General features: G+C 36.8%; 3 protein-coding genes across 3 annotated transcripts; 2 read left to right on the forward strand and 1 right to left on the reverse strand.

Moving 5' to 3' along the window:
• The first annotated feature begins 3,704 nt into the window (after window positions 1–3,704).
• Window positions 3,705–8,768, forward strand: LOC114356656 (homeobox protein aristaless-like 3). Its single transcript, XM_028309948.1, has 3 exons — window positions 3,705–4,377; window positions 7,142–7,265; window positions 7,346–8,768. Exons 1-3 carry the CDS (start codon window positions 4,034–4,036, stop codon window positions 7,997–7,999), a joined length of 1,122 nt encoding a protein of 373 aa, XP_028165749.1. The 5' UTR covers window positions 3,705–4,033; the 3' UTR covers window positions 8,000–8,768.
• A 326-nt stretch (window positions 8,769–9,094) lies between these two features.
• On the reverse strand, window positions 9,095–15,928 carry LOC114356655 (transcription termination factor 5, mitochondrial). Its single transcript, XM_028309947.1, has 8 exons — window positions 15,727–15,928; window positions 15,217–15,454; window positions 14,940–15,100; window positions 14,387–14,727; window positions 14,177–14,308; window positions 13,946–14,064; window positions 12,742–12,987; window positions 9,095–9,975 (listed from the first exon to the last, which is right to left on the reverse strand). Exons 1-8 carry the CDS (start codon window positions 15,851–15,853, stop codon window positions 9,738–9,740), a joined length of 1,602 nt encoding a protein of 533 aa, XP_028165748.1. The 5' UTR covers window positions 15,854–15,928; the 3' UTR covers window positions 9,095–9,737.
• A 154-nt stretch (window positions 15,929–16,082) lies between these two features.
• Window positions 16,083–21,364, forward strand: Tmem43 (Transmembrane protein 43). Its single transcript, XM_028309951.1, has 8 exons — window positions 16,083–16,221; window positions 16,598–16,702; window positions 16,986–17,212; window positions 17,466–17,659; window positions 19,752–19,927; window positions 20,286–20,514; window positions 20,617–20,722; window positions 21,075–21,364. The coding sequence occupies exons 2-8, from the start codon at window positions 16,598–16,600 to the stop codon at window positions 21,214–21,216; spliced, it is 1,179 nt and encodes a 392-aa protein (XP_028165752.1). The 5' UTR covers window positions 16,083–16,221; the 3' UTR covers window positions 21,217–21,364.
• Window positions 21,365–22,212: the final 848 nt, after the last annotated feature.

Consider the following 22,212-nt stretch of genomic DNA (forward strand, 5'->3'; position numbering starts at 1 on the left):
GTGTCACATGACGACTTATGTACACCGCTCTGGAAAAAATACCTAAAGTTCCATTGGGTTTGGTCTAACTGTTACCATGCGGTACTATTTGAACGTTCCTAATGTGTAGTATAAGGCGTTACTAACGTAAGAAGATACGTTATTAATAAATTATAGATTTGGTTAAAAGATTACAGGGTCTCTACAACCGAGTGGCCCGTAGCCCGATACAGATACATTTATAAATATGTAATGTTATTTCATGTTTTTTTTAGTTTTGGGATGATTAGCCATAAATAGAGCGTTTAAATTATGAATTTTATAGAGTAGGAGGTGTAACTCAGTGGAACAGTAAAGTGGAACTAAATTAAAAGTTTAGCTCGAAAATATTTTCGAGCTAAACTTTTAATTTAGTTCACTTTTGGGCAAAACTTAAATTGTTTTTCCCAAAAGTTAACTGGAAGAGAATGTCATATAGCATTCTATTCTATGTGTTATAAAGTGACTAAGGGATCTACAAAAAGAAGTTAATACTTAGGATTACTTTTTGCAAAACTACATAAGATCTCCAATCTGGATATGCCGCCGTCTGTACCATGAATCACATGTCGTGATTCTGCATAAACCTGTCACATTCTACGACAATCAGCAGCGCAATAACAAGCATTCAGTTCAGACCTCTTTCACAGGGCACAGGAAAGTCACACAATGGTATACCTATAGGTACTGCATAACAGGGAGAGCAGACGAACGTCCTGTCCGCCAGATTGAAATGACCGTTTAGATTGGAGCTTTTCCTTGCAAAATATTTGTCAAACTTCTACCCGTGGCGCAGTAAACATGATAATGTACCTACTTGGAACATTTCAGCCAAAGATTGCGTGGCCGCAAGCCCGCTATATGAAAAAACTAGCGGCCGCCCGCGACTTCGTACGCGTGGATCCCGTTTTACCCCCTTATAAATTTGAGTTTCGTAAAATCCCTCACAACATCTACCTGCATGCCAAATTTCAGCCCCATCCATCCAGTGGTATGGGCTGTGCGTTGATAGATCACTATGTCAGTCAGTCAGTCACCTTTGAGTTACATAAGTATATTTAGATACAATAAGTGTCGTCTAGCGTTTACAATATGAAATCACTCTACACCTATGGTACCTACGTATATCTAGTAGGTATACAATACATGTTGAAGAGTACGGGTATGGTTCCATGGTAGATATTACATACCATGGGTCTTGAAACCGTACCCGGTTACTTACAATTCTTAAAAAAAAAATCACATGATTTCCAAGCTTGTAAACTAATTAGTATTTATTTTCAGTATTTCCAATAAGGGTTGGCTAATAAATTAGTATTTTCAGTTTTTTATTGGTTCAGAGGAATCTTTCTTAATTTTGCCATTCACGATTCAAGGTCTGAATGGCTCATGTTCATGAAAGTTTTCACTTGATGATTTAGATTTTAGACCATAATATCGTTGATGTTGCGGATCTAGATGAGCTCAAAATAGGTTTAATTTACAAGTTATCACATTGTACAACAGTGGTATGAGACAAAAAGGTCTATAACGAACTACCTACTACGTAACTTCGGTAGAGTGTAACGAAATTTTATTGAAATCTGGTAATAATCGATCATTGAAATCAACATTTACCTATGTATGGATGTCATAAATTCACATAGCTAAGTGAGTTAGGTAGATTATTGTTTAACAAACACACTTCTGTAGCGAGCACACATGCAACGATTAAGCTTACGTAGATTTGAATCCTCAAAATTTTAGCAAACCCTGTAAATTATAAGTGTTTCATTATGACAATATATTAGGTACATCATTTCCGAATAAAAAATGCACTGAAACAAATAATCATGCATCATACCTATTATCTTTTCATATAATTTGTGTATTAAAATACCCTTCTATATTGCCTTTTGGACAAAACTCATACCAAGATAATTACGAAGAGTGAAGGTACAAATAATTTATCGAAAATGTACGCGCCTTTTGAAATTGAAAGACAATGAAGGATTTTTTTAAACATTCCTTCTGCTACGACGCTACGGGCTACGTACTACGGTCCTTGGGCTAATGAGTAGTGTTTTGTACATTTCGTCGAAAATGAACACACATCAATCCATATTTTATAATATTACTTTGAAAACTAAATGTAGGTAGGTAAACAAAGCAGTACCTACTGCTGAGTATTTGATAGTCTTTGACTTGACTAAAATTTTGAATAAATGTATAGGACTTAGATTATTTGTTTGAGGATTTTTAAAATCCTATAGAATTGAATGGGAAAGTGCAAGATTTAATCAAACTTAAAAGTTTCAGGTGTTTTTGACGATCATGCCAACATAATCCTACTCGTAAATATGTCTGAAAAAATACGAAATATTTTGTCCAAGAGATCTCACAAGCATTTATTTACTGTCAGTTATTGTGATGTACCTAACTATCAATCGGACTCAAGACTAATATTATTTTGGAAAAATACCTGCTTAGTCACATAATACATTGTAAGTAGCACAAAGACATGCGCTGAGGCATCCGACACGTCACTAGCTCGCAGACACTCACGAAAACTTCGCACGCACGCAACCACCAGGCACCAGGCTACTTCACACTTCATCCAAGATATCACACTGTCACCACGAATCTTCTCGACCTCACAAAATATCCCACACGTCACTAAACACTACTCTCGCACAGATAACCAAAATACAGAAGAACACCATCCAAAACTGACCATGACCCACTTCCCGAGTCCCACTGAATGCGAATGCGACGAGAAGTGCATCAGCGAGTGCAATTCGTGCTGTCTGAAAGTCACCAATAAGCCCAATGAAGCAGAGATCCCGCTGGCGAGCGCCAGCACCAACCTAAATAGACTCTGATCATCTAAATTGACTTCAATTAAATAACAACCGAAATTGTTGAAATGCGCCATTACTCCCTCGACGCTAATCTAAGTGCCAATAGTCAGGGCGAATGTTTTATTAATAATCCCCGGCAATAACTGTTAATTAATAATTAAGCGATCGCGGCGTCCGATCGGCTGCATCAGTGAGCGCAGCCCGCTCGCAGCAGCCGGCCCGGCGCGGCGTCTCGCTGGTCTCGCTGCACCCAGCAGCGAGCAGCGTTCGTGGTGTGCCAATTTGGGACATTTGGTGAGTATTTATCAGATAATTTTCACATAATTAAATACCTATTGTTACAATTACAGTTTCATAAGTAGGTGCCTATCCACATGAGATCTTTTAAACATTGACTGACTTTGATGAGGGTTTGGATAATCCAAATTGCAACCCTTACAAGGTTGAATATTCTAAAAATCACACTAAATAAATAATATCATGATTATGTGACTTAAATCTGAGCTTCCCACGGCTATAAATCATGAAACAGACATATGAGTGGTGTTGATACGGATTTACAATGCAACGTTACGGACTTTCAAAATAATGATGTGGGCGTTCGCGCCCTTCAATACTATCGAAACAAACAAAATATCGGGTGGATTTGTGGGAATCCCGCATGATGTGGAGCCGAGAGCGCTCAGCCCGCAGCCGCGGCTCCCGCTCCCGGGCCGGGGAGGGGCCGCGCCGCGCCGCCATTGGCCGCGCCCGGCCGCGCGCACGGGCGTAAGCGCCGGCCCCTCGCGATGCAATCTCTCACCTCGCACCCAACACTACAGAACAAAATACAACTTCGCCGACCGCTCCCGCCGCGCTCGGACGCGCTACTCATTGGCTCCGATCCTACGTTCGGTCTCGTATTATGGTAATATAAATTGACCAACCGTAGAGCAAATTCGGTTAGTTCGTTAAAGTTGATTAAAGCCATTTAACCGGGACGGACACGAGGATACGAACGGCGCGAGCGTTCGTCGATCCCGAGGGCTCGATTAAATGAAGTTAAATTGTTTAATATCTGCGTCGTGCGATCGCCGGTGAGCCGGAGTCGGGTGCCTGAGGCTGCAGCGGCCGCGACGGAGCCGAGCGAGGTGGGCGCGGAGGTAGCGGGCCCGCACCCGCCGCCGGCCGACTACATGTACGTGTGCGGGGACGGCGCCGGGCCCGGCGCGCGCTACGACTGCGCCTTCGACGGGCCGCCGATGGACCAGCCGCCCTTCGAGGACCACATGTTCGGCGAGTTCGGCAAGGACCGCCACGTGCAGGTGGTGGTGGGCGCCGCGGGCGAGCTGCAGTACCGCGACGAGATCCCCGTGTTCGCGAGTGCTGCAGAACAGAAGCGCAAGGAGGAGCCGCTGATGCTGCAGCCGGTGGAGTCCACGGCGGCGCCGCACCCGCCGCCGCCACCGCCGCCTACTACTACGAAGAAAAGCGACAAGAAAAAGGGCGACAACAATGGAATAAAGAAGAAGAAAACAAGGTAAGTGTTAGTTTTACTTCTCTAAGAAAACTATAAGAAAAACTATCTTACATAAACTCTGAAACGTTAAAATCACTGCTACGTGAAAGATACTTGCTACGAAGTTACGAACGCGCTACGAAGATGCGCTACGGGGCGCTACTCGTAGCACCCTGAGGGGTAGTCTTTGCTACGAACAGATTTACCAAAATTGCTACGAATGTAGCACGTAGAATAAAAGTTATGCATAATCTAACCATAAATGTGTTAAATAACAATTTGTATGCCTTTAATCTGATTCTGTTGATCAAGATTCTTTACCTTAATATTATTTTTAGTACTCTTATGGGAAGCAATGAAAACCAAAGTATTGAAATGGATGGGCATGTTAATCTAAGCATAAATATTAAGTTTCACTTGTCATAATCAACTATAGCAAGATTAGTTTAGTTTACCTATTACTGTGTGCACCAAAATTATTCATTCGTATCACACTGTGCACTTTCACAACTATTAGTATGTTTTACACGTTAAAACTATGTAAAACTAATGTCTTATTATACCGATGATCAGCCCAGTCGCCAAAGTCGCAAATACGTGGTTTCTGTGCCAATTATATTGTAGACTTTTGTATTTCGAGTCAAATATAGTACCTAATTAGACAATTAATAAAATCAATGTTCATAAGTGCCAAATCTTGGTCTAAATTGAATGAAAGGATGAAATGAAATGTTAATTTCATTGAAAAGTAGTAGAATTATTTGTATCCAGAAATCATAATTTTATTGTAAGTAGGTAGGTACCTATGTTACACTATATCCTTTTGGATGTACTTATAATCATACAAATTATATCTCCATTCATTAATAACCAGCCCATCACAAATATTTGTCACACATCAGTTTACCTTTGAACCCGAGACTATTGTATGATTGTATCATAGTCCGGAGCCCAAACCACTAGACCATAGGGTCATCACAAACAAGGGGTGTGAAGGCACGCGCCAGTCGACGCACAGGTGGCAACTGTAGCACCCCTCTCACAAATTGGTTCAACTTGGTCTATGCACCACTCTTTAATATTTGCATAACTAATGCGATGATCCTTTAAAAGCGATAACAGCATATGGTGATATGCGTTTGTGTTTTGGAATGTTTATTTCATAAAATATTTTGATAAATAAAAATATAAGGATACTCAGTGCTTTAAACTGAAAAGGGAGGGACTGCCAAGAGCTTACACTGGATTATGAAAATAGGAAATCTAGCAACTATATCTATTTAGGAAATATAGATGTAGGATACGCCATGGGATATCTAGGAAAGGAAGCTTTGCACTTCATATTTATGCCAACAGCTTTATTTTCTTGTCTTGTAAAATAAATAAATAAAATTGTTCGATGCAATCAAAATGGAATTCCTTAATCATACAAAACTCTACCAATCTCATCATACACCAGCGTTGATTTAAACTTTGCTTGAAAGTCTCTATGCGCCCGCATCGTATTCTTATCAGAAATACGACATCAAAAAGTAACACCCAAACTAATAACCAACCTACCCTTCTCGATAACAATCTTTACAATCACTTTCACATCAATGACCCCATCTCAAAACGCCCTGACTTCTTTTTTTACTACTACATGTATGGACCATACATGGTAGTTAGTAGTTACGTAATAAAACACTTGATGCAGGCGCCTCCACTTCCCGGTACGTCATATTAAGGCGGCGACACATTCGAGTTTAATTACCCGTATGACCGCGGGGAGCCAATTGCCTTATCGTATCATCTCGCGCATGGGACTGTAATATAACTATGCATCAAGGGTCGTTGCAACATCTCCAACGCTCATAAGCTCGCGTGAATAATCTATGCGTTAATGAAAACGTCGTTTATTTTCATGAATGGAGACCGGCAACGGTGACTAATACACATAAACCCTAATCCAGCGTACAATTAGAGCCGTTTCAATTAGAGATGGACCTAAATAGATTACTGTAGACTAATATTAACTGGAAGTGCACTTTTAGGATCATTACACTGATGTATAGTACCTAAGTCGTTTCTGTTAATGACAAATGTTACAATAGAGATATTTTTTGTAAAGAGGTAGAGCCTATTGGATACGAATTTTGGCAAACGAATATAAAGTGAATTTCTCGGATAATCGATTTTTTTGTATCGAATACTCAATTGTTCTCGATAGCGATTGCGATTTGCAATAAGATTTTCAGCCGCAAATCATCGTCTTGGAATATTTTACAGCAATTTTTTTAGAAATCTCAAGCGCAAAATTCCAGTCCGGATAAAACTTACTGTATAAATGAAAATAGGATGATTAATGATCTAAAAAAGGATGCGGTGAAACAATTAATAAAATGCAACCACTATAAAGTGTGGAGTCAATTGGCAGGCAATTAAGGTGGTGTAGCGACGGGGGTGAATTTAGTTTCACGCTCAATCAATTTCTGCGCGTGCGCCCGCAGCCATATTGCACGCGTCAGATGGTAGATGTGTTGGCAGATAATGTCGTTTATTAGTGCATTTGTAATTGAGAATACTTTAAATAGTAATGAAGTTTGTAGTTGTCAGGCACATCGTAACTCTGTTAGGATAAACTAACATTAAATTATAGGGTAGGTGTAGTAGGTGGTGTTCTCGTAGATTCTTAGGACTTAGAAATATAAAAAATGACGCAATACTGATTTCATAAATTAGAATCACAAACCTCACATCCATGTAACTTTATTAGAAACTCAAGAATATTTTGCTTTCTTTGCAGAACGACATTCACAGCCTATCAGTTGGAGGAGTTGGAACGAGCGTTCGAAAGAGCGCCATACCCTGACGTCTTTGCAAGAGAGGAACTGGCTCTAAAACTTAACTTATCCGAATCACGAGTACAGGTAACTTTCAAAGACATACGCTAAAATTATATCTTCCAATACTAGTGACTGGCGTATCTAACTGATGATACTTTTTATAGGTATGGTTCCAAAACAGAAGAGCTAAATGGAGAAAACGTGAGCCTCCACGAAAGACCGGCTACATCGGCTCTAGCTCACCAAGTTCGACCACCTTGGGCGGCGGTTTCACCGGCATCGGGGGCAACCTGCCCGCATTCCCTCAAAACGGCTTATCAGCACCGGCGGACTCCTGGTCGTACCAGCACTCTTACGAGCTTTCCTCGCACCACTTGCTCTCATCAAGCAGCAGTGGATACCCCGCCTTTAACGCGCAGCCAGCGGCTTATTCTTACACCACGGTTCTAAACGGGCACGACGGCCAAATGTTTGCGCCGCGGCATTCTTACGAGTATGGCGAGGGCAGCCCGCCTCCCTTAGGTGTGCGGGATTACCCAATGATGGCCGCTCACTCACCACAAATGGAACCACATGCGCATGAGGATAAGCTCGAATATCGCTCGCACGAGCACGAGGATAAGTATTCAGCTTGTGCATTGCAGGAAGAACCGCCCAGGTACTCGCAACCACCAGAAGACTACGAGAATAGCGGGATGGTCCCCCACGAAAAGCACTACGAGATGGAGAGGCACGGGGAACTCGGCCAACCAGTGGTCGTGAAGATGGAGCCGACCTCCGGCCAAGCCTATACTACTCTGCCCCCTTTTTTGAATTGAAATACTCCTTTTCGAAATTATCTTAACGCAGAGTATAATTTCGAAAAGGAGTATTATGATTTTCCGAATTTCCAGATCGCAGCGCAACTTTGTTGATGGTTGATCTTAATCCAATTAATTTACATGACGTTCGCATTTAATTTTTCATTACGAATAGAGTATTTTTATTACTTTGCTATTATTATGTATGTAGGTATCGTTGTGTGTAAGGCTTAGATCAGTTAAAAGCATAATACTCGTATGTAGGTATTTTTATTAAATAAATCTGTTTTCGATGTATTAAACATTAGTGCCCAAATTGGAGTGAAAATTTGCAATAAATGTAAATAGAATTAACAATCAGGATTCTTAAATTATCTCTTATTGATAAATAATTATATTTTAGGAGTTATAAAGTACTATATTATGCTGTAATTATTATGATTAGTAACTTCACTTCTTGTGCATTCCCTGTGCCTTATAAATGATTTCTGAAGTCTTTTCAGACAAAAGAAACTTAATTATGTATTTATAAAATGTTGATGTTGTGTAGGTTTATATTTTATGCAAGTTTGGTTAAAAGTATCGATAATATTATCGACAAAGGGACGATCGTTTTGTGAGAAGAAGTTTCATAAATATTATAACATTTTTTGCTTTTAGTGTGGATGAGTGTGTATTGTAGGTTTATTTATCAATTAATTTCGGATAAATTAGTATTATAGGCAGCATTACGAAATACTTATTATAACAAAATTGAATCGCTGTAAATATAATTAACGTGAATGATGTGCCAAATGAGAATTAAATGCCTCGTAAGAAAATGCCTTACTTAGTTAAGAAAATTATACTATTATATTTTTATTACTTACGTAGGTATGATTAATAAAAAATATTAGCTAGCTGATCAAGTTATACTTACAACTAAGTAAATAATAGCTTTGCCGCACAGATACACTCTTTTGATCTCTTTTTTCTGTTAGATTACACGAATTTAACCGACACTAAAATAAAAAATGTGTATTTTTTAATCCAAGATTTGGTGAAATCTATTTTATTACAGCAGGGTAGGTACATAATTTTGATCGATGTCGTTCTTTTAAATATTTTATTGACATAAATAATTTAGTTTAATTAAGGTTCAAGATTATACTTGTACGTTAAGTTTTTTCGAAGCAATAAGCAAAATATTTTATACAAAAGAGGAGAAAAATAATATACCAAAGTGCTTACTTCAGGACTTTTATTTATTATCATCAAAACATAACATTACAAAAATAATATCCTTATTTAAGTTAATACTTTAGTTATATTTATAGTAATTTACATTTTACCATTCGCTATTTAAAAAACGTTGCAGTATTTTATTTACAAATTGAATTTCCATTTATAAAATTTTTGTAGTTAAAATATTCAACCTGGAAATTACGAATCGGTGGATAGTATAAATTAGTAAATCAGTTCAATCGCAGGTGCTTAACTGTGTTAAACTGAGGTAAGGAGTTTTTTTTTAATTGAATTAGTTCATGTTTTGGTACGCATCTTGCATAATTTGCATTATCACATTACACGTGAATGCTCATAGTTTGTTGTCATCTTTGTTGCCACAAAATTTTTGACACAAAAACTTGATTTCTTAACAACACTTGCGAACTGTGAGTGCAACGTGTGCGTACATGTTTATTATAATATTTTAAGGTACATCGAGAGTAATGAATAAGCAATCAAGTTACTCACATACCACTCGACGTAACTGTTGTCAGATTCTCTGCGACTCGGCTTTGCCGCCTTCCTGTCGGGCCCAAATGCCATCGCCGCTAAAATGGTATTTCTTCTCCATTTCGTATAAAACTAAACTCAGAATTTGACTGTCTGTGAGTTCGCCAGGCTTGAGGCTGTTATATGTAGCATCCAGTTGGATTTTGGAGTAATCTTGTATCTTGATATCGCCGTTTCGAATCTTAAGAAAGTGGTCCAGGTAATATTCTATTTCGGAGCTGAAAATAAAATAATACAATGACATGTAGAAGTTTAACAGTTGCCTATGGTTTAGAAAACACATTTGTTAAAAAAATGCCCCAGAGATTTTTGCCTTTCTCTGTATTAGTGTTTTAAACTCTAATGATAAACAGCTTTCATAAAGATAAGCTTTCCATTTCTTTACGCTACATTATTCAATTGAAGCTGTGGGCGATCGAGACGTGTGTTTACCTACTACTACTGTATACAGACGATGATATATCAATCTTATGTAGTTGCAATAGATGCGACTTTGCAACAAAAACCAGTCTACACTGCTGTGCTCTTGACTGTACATGAATGGAAAAGTTTCCAACTATTCTCCATATAGGGTGTGATCACCTTATAAGTACGATACAGTACCTAAACGAAAAAAGTCGCTTCTACCACTCTTAATACAATAGCTTTTTAAACTAAATAAGAAATCTTTCCTGACTTAAACTGACTTTAAGAAATCGAACCTAGATGCAGGCAGCGCAGGATCGTTCATTGTGGAAAACCTTGGGGGAGGCCTTTGTCCAGCAGTGGACGTCATTTGGCTGGAACGAACGAAGAAACCTTTCCTCATTTTACCTATGGTTTAGTTAAGAAATGGAATCAACGATTTTCATTTAGGCGCTTTATTGAGAATAGCCCTGTATAATTTTATTTACACTGTAGCGTTGCAGTTTTGGCTGTTTTTCACAAATTGATTTTCTTTCTCGATATTCTGATTTTGGATACCACTAGCGACATCTATTGGCGTGATTCAGAACTAATTTGCAATAGATGGCGCTTTTTGCTCAGTTAATTGAAATATATTTTGATGAAACATTTCCCAGGGTTTTTATTTTGATTATTCTATTTTTAATAGAATATTTTCAGTGTTCAGGAGATTGTTTTCATCATGGTTTTTATTAGTATTTGCTTTTTTTAATGGGCGGCGAAACGGAACGTCTCGCGACATCTCTATGAATCGCGGCTGTCAGTTGAGCTGTCAAATCACTTTGGAATTTTGGTCGATCTTGCGCAACCGCAATTTTATTGTTTTCTGGGATGTAGTTCCCTGTGTTTCAAATCGTGGAATGCAGAATGCATCCACGATAATTTCTTAATATATTTTTAAAATGATCACACATGAGGTAAGTTCCCGTCGGAGAATTTATTTATTTTTCGTGATTGATAATTTTCGTATTCCAGTACGTGGTATTTCATGTCATCGTTTCTTTCAGAAATTCCCTAAATCCTGTTCGGATGAGGGTATTGGGATGCTGAAGACTGTGAGTGAAGCTCAGATTAGCGATCGGTCTTCGTAAGTATTTCTTTCCCATTGCGGGTTTTTTCATAACCTAATGCCACGTTCCACATGTGATCCTGACACTCGTGTTTTTCGTTTCAGATGCGGGAATTTCAGATTTCATAATTTTACACACTGCAAGAAAGGATTTTTTCCTGGCGGCTTGGTGACTGGAATTGAACCGCCACCGGTGCAGACTGAGAAGATGGTGAATTGTCTGCACGTGAAAAAGAGGTTGTCCGGCTTGCAGAAATTTATATAAGTTACCGTTCCTTGTGTGAAATTAGAAAATGTAAATAAAACAGCTCCCTCTCAATTGACACAATTTATTTTTATCTCGTATGCTCCTATATAGTTAACAATTACGATATTATAATAACTACTGTAATAGTGCCAATCTCAAGGGATTCAGGGTCGTTAATTAGGTTCGGTTTGGTGAATATTATTGCCACTACAAATTTCTTAAAACTCAGCCTAAATATTAAAAGACTCTACTAGTTAAGATAACTGCGCGATGTCAGGTCGGAAAGACTCCTACTTGAAGGATGGAAAAGTGGGTACCTTGGAAGCCATGCGGTTATAAGCCGTTACCCTGAACGTTCCTCTCTTCTTCCGGGGTCCAACGGGTCTCGCACACTTTTAGGTTACAAGCAGCGTCCTCCACGGCCTCAAGCGCGCAGTGCCAGATGAAGCTCTTGCATCTCNCAGTCTTCAGCATCCCAATACCCTCATCCGAACAGGATTTAGGGAATTTCTGAAAGAAACGATGACATGAAATACCACGTACTGGAATACGAAAATTATCAATCACGAAAAATAAATAAATTCTCCGACGGGAACTTACCTCATGTGTGATCATTTTAAAAATATATTAAGAAATTATCGTGGATGCATTCTGCATTCCACGATTTGAAACACAGGGAACTACATCCCAGAAAACAATAAAATTGCGGTTGCGCAAGATCGACCAAAATTCCAAAGTGATTTGACAGCTCAACTGACAGCCGCGATTCATAGAGATGTCGCGAGACGTTCCGTTTCGCCGCCCATTAAAAAAAGCAAATACTAATAAAAACCATGATGAAAACAATCTCCTGAACACTGAAAAGATTCTATTAAAAATAGAATAATCAAAATAAAAACCCTGGGAAATGTTTCATCAAAATATATTTCAATTAACTGAGCAAAAAGCGCCATCTATTGCAAATTAGTTCTGAATCACGCCAATAGATGTCGCTAGTGGTATCCAAAATCAGAATATCGAGAAAGAAAATCAATTTGTGAAAAACAGCCAAAACTGCAACGCTACAACACAATCAGAAGACGATTCATTACGTCAATAACCCAATCACATCAGCTATATACTATAGGTACTCAATCACATAAGAGTCCCCTCGGGAATGTGTGTGTGTATGACCTACATCATTCAATTGATATTGATTTTGCCTTATTTAAACGGCTGACTTACATAGGATACAGAAGTATTTGACAGTGATTGAGTATGATATCGTTGTTGAATTTCGTCTTGAGAAATCGCAAGTTTTCGTCGACAACGCTCAGGGCTGCGTGTAGCCAGTACTTGTGTCTTTTCAGTCTTTGGGCCACGTCCCTGATTGCTTCGTTGGTTGTCATCTTGGAGTTTCCGTGGACAGCTGAACTTATAAGTATGGCGATGTCGCGCCCGCAGACTTTGTTGCCGAAGCCGCTTATGAAACTAGAAAATGAAAAAAATAAATCTTAATGAAATTAAAATTTCGTATTAAGTTGGGTCTAATGTCGTGAGACTTGGGGCTATATTTCACCGGGACACCGTGGCGGCGCAACCAGTCGCCGGCTACCAACAAAATGTATACAGCTCTATAGAGAGTTACTCACCTGGTGTCCGTTTGGTTGCGCAAAGCTGTATACATTTTGTTGGTATGAATGGTGTCCCGGTGAAATATAGCCCTTATACACATGTGGCAAAGGGTATTGTAGGAAAAACGTCGTTGTTGCAAGACATTTTTCGTCTAGTCAATAGGGGTCATCCATAAAGTACGTCACACGTAAAGAGGGGGGAGGGGGTTGACAAAGTGTGACATGGTGTGACAAGGGGTGGGAGGGGTCCTAAGTTTCGTGACATCACATTTCAATTGTTTCAAATATTTGATATAATGTTGATTTCATATAAAAAAATACTTAATTTAAATAGAAATAAAACTAATTTCGGAACTGCTGTTAATTGAATAATTTTTCGATGTGAAATTGCAAAACATGTGACGTCACACTAGGGAGGGGGGNTCCTAAGTTTCGTGACATCACATTTCAATTGTTTCAAATATTTGATATAATGTTGATTTCATATAAAAAAATACTTAATTTAAATAGAAATAAAACTAATTTCGGAACTGCTGTTAATTGAATAATTTTTCGATGTGAAATTGCAAAACATGTGACGTCACACTAGGGAGGGGGGGGGGGGGTCTCAGAAATGTGACCACCTGTGACAAGGACGGAGGGGGGGTCAAAAATCATGAAATTCGTGTGACGTACTTTATGGATGGCCCCATATGAGTCTTTATTAACTTTTTTCTACAATTCTACTGATGCACTAACTAACTGAGGACTAAAGTATCTATTAATTTTGTAAGAAAAAAAGTACTGATAGTTAAGTTCAAGCTTGAGGTACTCACTTGTTGAACACTTTACTGGATGAAACAAGGTTATTCAAACTGTAACATTGCTTCTTTGCTGCTTGTATTCTAGTAAGACGTGACATCATTTTTCTTTTGTGAACTACTAACGTTAAAATCTGAAAACAAACAACTTAGTCAGCTTCAAAGAACTTAATATGAATTAAAAGCATTATTGTTAATAAATATTTTTTAATAAAAACAAGATCAGAAAAAAAAATATTGACTTACTCTGGGGTTTGATGCCAGCAGTTGATACTCTTTTAATTGCCTTAATTCATCCAAGCGTTCTTTGACTGTTTGTGCACGCATGCAAAACACTCGGAGACACCTTTGCTGTGCTTCGGTTGATATTTCATATTCCTATAAACATATGAGCCATTTTTATAGTTACAGACGTATTTTGTATAGTATTTTGTAAATAGCCATAGGTTTACTTACTTCTAATAAACTTTTTACTTCTAGGAGGGCAATGTGGTTATTTTTCAGTAAGCCTGGTTCTACTCGAATGGCTTCTCTGATATCCATGCCCGCTAAAGTGTCAACATTTTCTAATATCAACTTTGTCCTTATTGGGTCTGTAGATATAACAAAACCATTTCTCCTTATCAACTCTACGTCAAATTTAATTTCATTCTGTGCTAAGTTTAGAGCTTCTTTGATATCCGACATTGGTTTATGCTTTAAGGGCAAGTAGTTTTTGCAGTACTTTTGGAAATCTTCAGGGGTTGCCTTTAATCTCCAGTGTAAATATTTTTCTAACACACCCATACGAACAGCCACTGTAAAGTACAATTTTTATTAAAAATATATAGCTTTTATCACAGCTTTTTAAATAAAAAAGGGCATACTTTGTGATAGAAATTAACACAAAAAAAAATTAAAGTTCAGACAAAATTTTTTAACAGGCTTTATTAAAATGATAAAAGAGCTAGTATATAATTTTAAGTCAGACACAAATAATGCGGGTCGAAAAAGTAAATTAAATACGTACAAATAGAAGTGTTGTAGTCAGAAAAGTTCTGTAATGTCTTGCAATTTGATGGCCATTCCTGGAAGCAGTCCAATAGAGCTTGTTCTAAGCTAAAATTCTTATTCATAAGGCCTTGTTTTTTCAGCTCACTAATCGTCCTTGACCTAACTATTGTGTGATATCTGTAAAATAAATACTCATATAACTATTGATAAGATAAAGATAAACGATTAATAAAAAAGAACAACAAATTACACTTAAGATATGTTTTTCTTAGTAAATATTTTCTTCTGCATACCTTATTATGTGTTTTGGTTCAATATTCACAAAGCCACATTCTTTAAGGATTTCCCCGTAGTTATCCACTGATATTGGGTTCATAGAAAATAGATGAATGTTTGCACAAGCATCCGAAGGAGTGATACCAAACTTTCCCAATATTTGTAGAGTGTATTGCAAACCATCATGTGTCAAGCTTTCAATATTGGGATGCTTTTTCGTTAAAAATGGAAGTTCATGCTCTGATATACTTTGACCTGCAATTAAAAAGGAAATTACTGAAATACTTTATAAAAAGAAATATAATATACTTATAACAGTGTGATAACTACAGAATATTTTGTTAAGCAAATTATGCCTTTTTCTAGCGATACAGTATTAAAGACTGTTCATGATCGATCACCATATCGAGTTAGCACAAGCTTGAGTTAGTTGCATATGTTTTAGCCATTTAATATGCCAGTGCTTGGCAGTTATGAACACTCGTTAGATGTTAATTTGGTGTTTAAAACCAAAATCATTTAATTACCTGTGGTTTTTTCATAAAAATCTAGAAAGGGCATTTTGTGATAACATTTATGATAAGAAAAATCAAAGAAACTATATTTGATTTGACAAGGTCTTAAAGACCTGAAAACTCGTCTGTTGCACCACATATTAATTTCTTTATCAACTCATTTAATAAAACAGAAGGCTATAAATTTCGTTTTATTTTAAGGAACAAGCGCACAATAACAAAAACATAACCTACGAAAATTTTGACATTGACATTTTACTTTTTAAACTTTTTTTTAGTTCTAGATTTATGATATTATACAACATTGTACTGAGAGATAGTGGGTACCACAGAGCTCGTAACGTGCGTACTTCTAGGATAGAACGAAACGGACACATCAAAGTTTCTGTCAAAAATGAAATGTCAATTGGTTCACTTCAGGAAAACTGAGGAAAACATTTTTAATTATTTCCTGTTGAATTTGTTAATGAAGAATTAATTAAGTATCGATTGAGATCGCACACTAAGGTATGGTTAATGTTAAGACCTATAAATTATTGTATAAATATATCTATGCATAGAATAACAACAAATTACAAACTTGTAGGCTTAGATTAATAAAACCTTTTTTGTTTTATTAATCTAAGCTTGTAGGTTACACACACCCGGAATTATCAGTCTTTTTGGTTTAAAAACCGCATTATTTAACAAATTCGTAGCTTTTAATCTTAGTGCAATAAATTTCTATTTATTTGTAATCATGCAAGTAGCATCTATCTTGCATAAATTTAGTAAGTATTGAACATCGGGGAAGGATGTTTGGCTAATGAACTGAGTTAATTAATTCGCGTTTACTATAAATGCTACTATTTTTTTCATATTACTGCTGGTTTACTATTTGAAGATGGATTGGTCAATGGTGAGGAATCACTTCAAACAGACCTGGTTGACTACGCTGCTCAGTCTTATCTTATTTACTGGAGTCACCTACTTTTTGGTTTGGGCTGAGGTAATTATTATTTAATCATAACCTATTAAATAATTTTTTTTAGTATTAATTTGTGTATCAATTATTATTATTTTTTTTTTTTTTAAATACTTATTATTTATTAGTAGTTTTTATGTATTACTTATTATTAGTATTTTTTATTTTGTAAATAGTTTTTATCATTAGTAATTTTTAAATTTTAGTTTTTAAGTCATTTTAAGTTAATGTAATGTATTATTATAAAATAAATAAATACATAAAATAAAAAAAAATCAATTATTTATTTATTAAAAAAATGTTTCAGACTCAAACGATTCAAAGCAATTTGATGTTAGAAGAGTTAGTATCACATGCAGAGAGTATAGATGTGCACACAAACGATGAATCAGCACGCTTTGAGGGCCGGGTTGTACATATTGTGGGGCCTCTAAGGATCCTTGAACCAATATCAGAGCCCGATTACAACATACAAGTGCAGGCTGTGAAACTACGTAAAAGAGTGCAGATGTATCAGTGGATAGAGGAGACTACGTAAGTTTTATCAGCTTGATAGTACCTACCTATATTTGCTTGATTTGAACTACCTACAGATTAGATTTCAGGATATGTCATTTCATTTTAAAGAAGTAATGTACAAAATACATTGAAGATCAAAATGATTAAGTAATCTATAGCTTACAATAAGAAAATACAGGTTACCAAACGAGTAACAGTGTTACTGGTTTGGCTGTGACTCGTTGGGAACAAGCGCCTTTTATTTACAAATTTTAATTTTTATTTTCAGTGATCAAGAAAATTTCCTTTCGGAGCCTGGTGATGAATCCCAGAAAACCTATTGGTACCACAAAGACTGGAGAGACTATGTTGTTGACTCTTCCTTGTTCTACATCAGACCTGGTCATCACAACCCTGCTTCAATGCCTTTATTTAGTGAAACTCATATAGCTGAGAATGTTAAAATTGGCTGTTTGCTTTTAAGTAAGTTGAATTACCTTTGATTGAATTCCATTCTGATAATGTTAATATAAAAAAAAAAGTTTTCATACATAAAACATTTAAAAGGGCTTTGATACCTTGCACATTTGCCAGCATGTTGATACAAGGGCCATAGACAAAGTAGGGATTTTGGATTGAACCTTGTTTATTCATAACTGTATAGCCTGACCAGGAACATAAAAACCCTGGCATAGAGGCGCTTCAATTGCATTTGATAGTGCAACACTGAGTACAGTCGTACCTGTGTTAAATTAATAGGCTAACTTTATGTTTCAGGATTCAGGATTACGGGCTAATTTGATATTTTCATAAATTAACGAAAAATATTATTATAGGTAACCTGGTTTAAATAAATTAAATGAAACCATCAATTGAACTAGTAGGATTTATTTTATTATTCATCAATAATCAAATTCAGAACTTGAATATTCAACTGCAATGTCTGCTCATGAACGCTTCAAACTCGGTACTTCTTTCCCAATTCCATAAAATTCAACTTTTAGAAAGTGACAAAAAACTTTAAAATAGGTAGTTGAAACAAACCACAGCTAATTTTCATAGTGGACTGTACTATACGATAAACATGTCAGTCAATTTGACAACCTTTATTGGAAACATTTTCAATGAAAATATTGTCCGAACCCTTGGTATTTCTCTTCGACAAATACTTTAACACATTGTGAACCACTTTTCTTTCACGACTATAAAAAGATTTTAGCAATTTCATTCACAAAATCAATTGCGCACATTTAAAATAAAGTTTGTTTACACTTTGACAGCAATAGACTGACATGCAAGGTGACATGTCAATGAAGTTTTTAGTTACTGTTGCCATTAAAAGAAATTAGTACCATTAGTTTTCCGCAACATGGCGAGGGTTTTTATGTTCCTGGTCAGGCTATACATATTTTGCTCAGGTCCTAAGTCAAGCATTTGAGCTCTGCTGAAAAAAGTTCTTAATAGAAGTTTAACCACAGAATAATAATAAGTACTACGTACAGAAGTTTTACTTCGCGAAGGTATTTAAAAAAAATTATGCTCAATGTCATTAAAAATATGGTGTAATTTAGCCTGTCTCAAGAGTCAAGGCTAGGGTTGCCAACTCTTGAAAGGACCAACCCGGGAGAATTGTGGGGGGGGGGGAACCCGGGAGAATTGTGGGGGGGGGGGGCTTGCTCCATAGTTGCTCCATCACGCTGAATACGCGCTCGAATGAAGCATTAATAGAGACAGGAATGGAAAGAACAAACGCGACCATTTTTTTTATTCAGGACAAGGATTTCTGTCTTTCGATTTCGTAAAGAAGTCAACCCAGCGTAAATCCACTCGATTTTCTTCAATAAGATGTGGTTGCACCTCACGCAAAAGTCCAACCTCATCGTACAATTTGTCACTATCTATGTCAATATTTAATCATTCCTGGAGTTTAGTAATGCTGGTCCATGTGATTGGTTATTTTACAGATAAAATTTATACACGAGTACGAGCAGCAATGGATGCATTTAATTTTTAGAAATACCGGAGAAAATATTGCTCTCCGGGAGGTCGGGAGGTTAACTATTATTTCCGGAGTCTCCCGGGCAATCCGGGAGGGTTGGGAACCCTAGTCAAGGCCCATTTTGTTGACAAACGTCAGTGATCGGCACTGCGCCGAAGCTATAGGGCTGACTTCGGTAAAATGATGTGACGTGAGGTGCCAAACTGCGGAAAATGGCGGAGGAAATACATGAATTATCTATCATGAATAATATTAACTACTTATTTACCTCTCAGTGTCTTGAGGCAACTTAAAAAAGTACATTCTGTGTTTTTATTATTATTTAGGCAGTTAAATACTGCACAGTATTTAGTACACCATTTTCTTTATCTTCTTCAATCATACACAAGAATACGCGTGCGTGAGTCAATGTTCGCTCGTATGTGAGGCCTTGTCGAATAGTATCCTGTAGGTGGGCCATCGTGCGTGTTTTGTTTTCGATGTAAACTCGCGGAGATAAACAGGCCTGGTTTAACTGTGTCTTTGACAAGGTTGTTTATGGTATAATTCTTAATGGCTCTGTATTCATTATTTCAGGTCTAGATGTAAAAAGAAAGGTGAATGACTACTATGAAATTTGGTCTGATTCAAAACCAGAGCGCAATGACATCAAGCTACATTCTGGATTCTACTATCATGGCGAGAGTGCTCTAGAACATCAGATCGGCGATCTTCGAATACATTTTTCTTATGCTGGGCGAGAGGATGATATTGTAAGAAGCAATAATTTATCATATTAGGTCATATAAGATAGATTTTAGTATTGATTTCTGAAACAAAAATAAATCAATTATTTCTTAGTTGTGTTAGTCACTATAACACCACAAACTATGATTGAACCAACCAAAAGTCACCAAAATGTGCATCAAAGGTCTCTGTTTTTCTATCTCGCTAGCAAACTGATACATTGAATGAAGTCAAGTAACGGTCGCAGTCTCCCGTCTCGGGCTCTTGTCTTGGTTGCTTGTCTCTATTGCTGCCCGATCCTACGCCTTTAAGTAACAATGCAGTACGGGTGGTGTAAAATTTCCTTTGGAAATTATTTTTAACATGATCAATTTCTTGTTGCAGTACACAGCAGTTGGCGTAGTTGAAAGTGGAACATTACAGCCATATAGTCCAACACATTTTCCAACTGCAGACCCTATATCGCTGCTACGCAAAGGGTCATATAGCTTGAAACAGCTGCATGATTTGGAACGCCGAGACGCCAATACTCATACATGGAAGTATAGACTGTTAGGTTTCATTCAAGTCTTTGCATCAGCTATGACGCTTCATCCTGAATGGATCACGATTTGTGAGTATTCCTGTGATTTAGTAATTAGGAAGTTCGAACTAAAATGTAAAGTGCCCTTAAAAAGTCCTGACATGATTAGAATGTATATCTATTTTTTTACAGTTCTCCAATGTCAGTGGATTTCAAGCAGCTTAAGACGTTGTACTAGAGTGTGGGTCAACTTCATCTTATCAGTGTCATACACATTGCTAGTAATATCAATACCATGGTGAGTATTGCCCAAAAAAATAATCTTATTGTCATGACCATGAATCAAATCAAATTATCATGCCCCTATTTCTCAGGACCATTGAATTGCTATGAAACTTCTAAGGAGATTTCTCGGGCCGCTTTACTTAAATTACAATCTAAACGTATTTTCTTATCACTTCCTTTTTGTAAAGATAATGTGACAGTCTGTTTATTTTATTATTTTTTTGTATCGATACGCAATCAATTATAGTTTTGCGGTTGTGATTTACAGTTTTTGAGCCATTGGTTATAAAATTGTGACTTGAGTAATAAGTCCTATAAAACAAGTATCCAAAATTGGTACCATAAAATTTTCATATTTTATACAGGTTGCTCCATAAACCGACATTCGGTGCGATGGTGTTTGGCGTGGCCATCCTCCCTCTACTCCACTATTCGACGCTGATGACGCGACGCGACTCGACGCCTGAACCGCCCCCGTATGCGCGATGGAACGACAATACGCGATGAAAGTACCACAAAAATAAACAGCACATAGGATAACAAAAACTTCCATGGTCTCTGACACTTAGGATAGTTACTTGTATTGGGACTTCATACTATAATGTATAATACAGGGTGTTAGGTAAATGAGTATATGAGCCGACACTAGCCCATGTTAACATGGGCATATAAATGGTATGGTGAAGTCAGAAAATTAATATCTTCATTTTAATTTTCTTACAAATCGGATTTTATAAAATTTATTTTGTGTGAAAATTTAAAAAATTAAAATGATATCAATTTTCTGACTTCACCATACCATTTATATGCCCATGCTAACATGGGCTAGTGTCGGCTCATATACCCATTTACCTAACACCCTGTATACATTATATATACNTCAGAAAATTAATATCTTCATTTTAATTTTCTTACAAATCGGATTTTATAAAATTTATTTTGTGTGAAAATTTAAAAAATTAAAATGATATCAATTTTCTGACTTCACCATACCATTTATATGCCCATGCTAACATGGGCTAGTGTCGGCTCATATACCCATTTACCTAACACCCTGTATACATTATATATACAATGTATATGAACGACAGCACTTAAAGGTAAATACAGTGACACCTTATAGTAATAAGTTTGATTTTGCGACAAGTATGTTGTCTAATGTGCTGTCTGCTATTCAGGCTCGAATATGTTGAAGACTGCAATGTACTTAAGTTTGTTTGTTTGTAACTAATGTCATATACTTTATCACAAAATTGTATTTTCTGATGTGCTGTCTATTGTACCTAGGCATTGACTGAAACTGAGTAAAAAAACAACTTGTTATAGACTTCTATGTATACTAACTACTAGACAGGCTGAGCTACACTGAGCGGTCGACTGCGGTAGAATGTCAAGACCCGCTAAGGTATAGTCCACTAACTAAAAATAAATAGGTACGTTGTCATTTATGTATGCATTTTATATACTGAAGTCATAATTTTGTTATAAAATAATAATAGTATA

Source organism: Ostrinia furnacalis, unplaced genomic scaffold, assembly GCF_004193835.3.
Source record: "Ostrinia furnacalis isolate ACB-3 unplaced genomic scaffold, ASM419383v2 OfSCF2847, whole genome shotgun sequence".
NCBI classification, from domain to species: domain Eukaryota; kingdom Metazoa; phylum Arthropoda; class Insecta; order Lepidoptera; family Crambidae; genus Ostrinia; species Ostrinia furnacalis.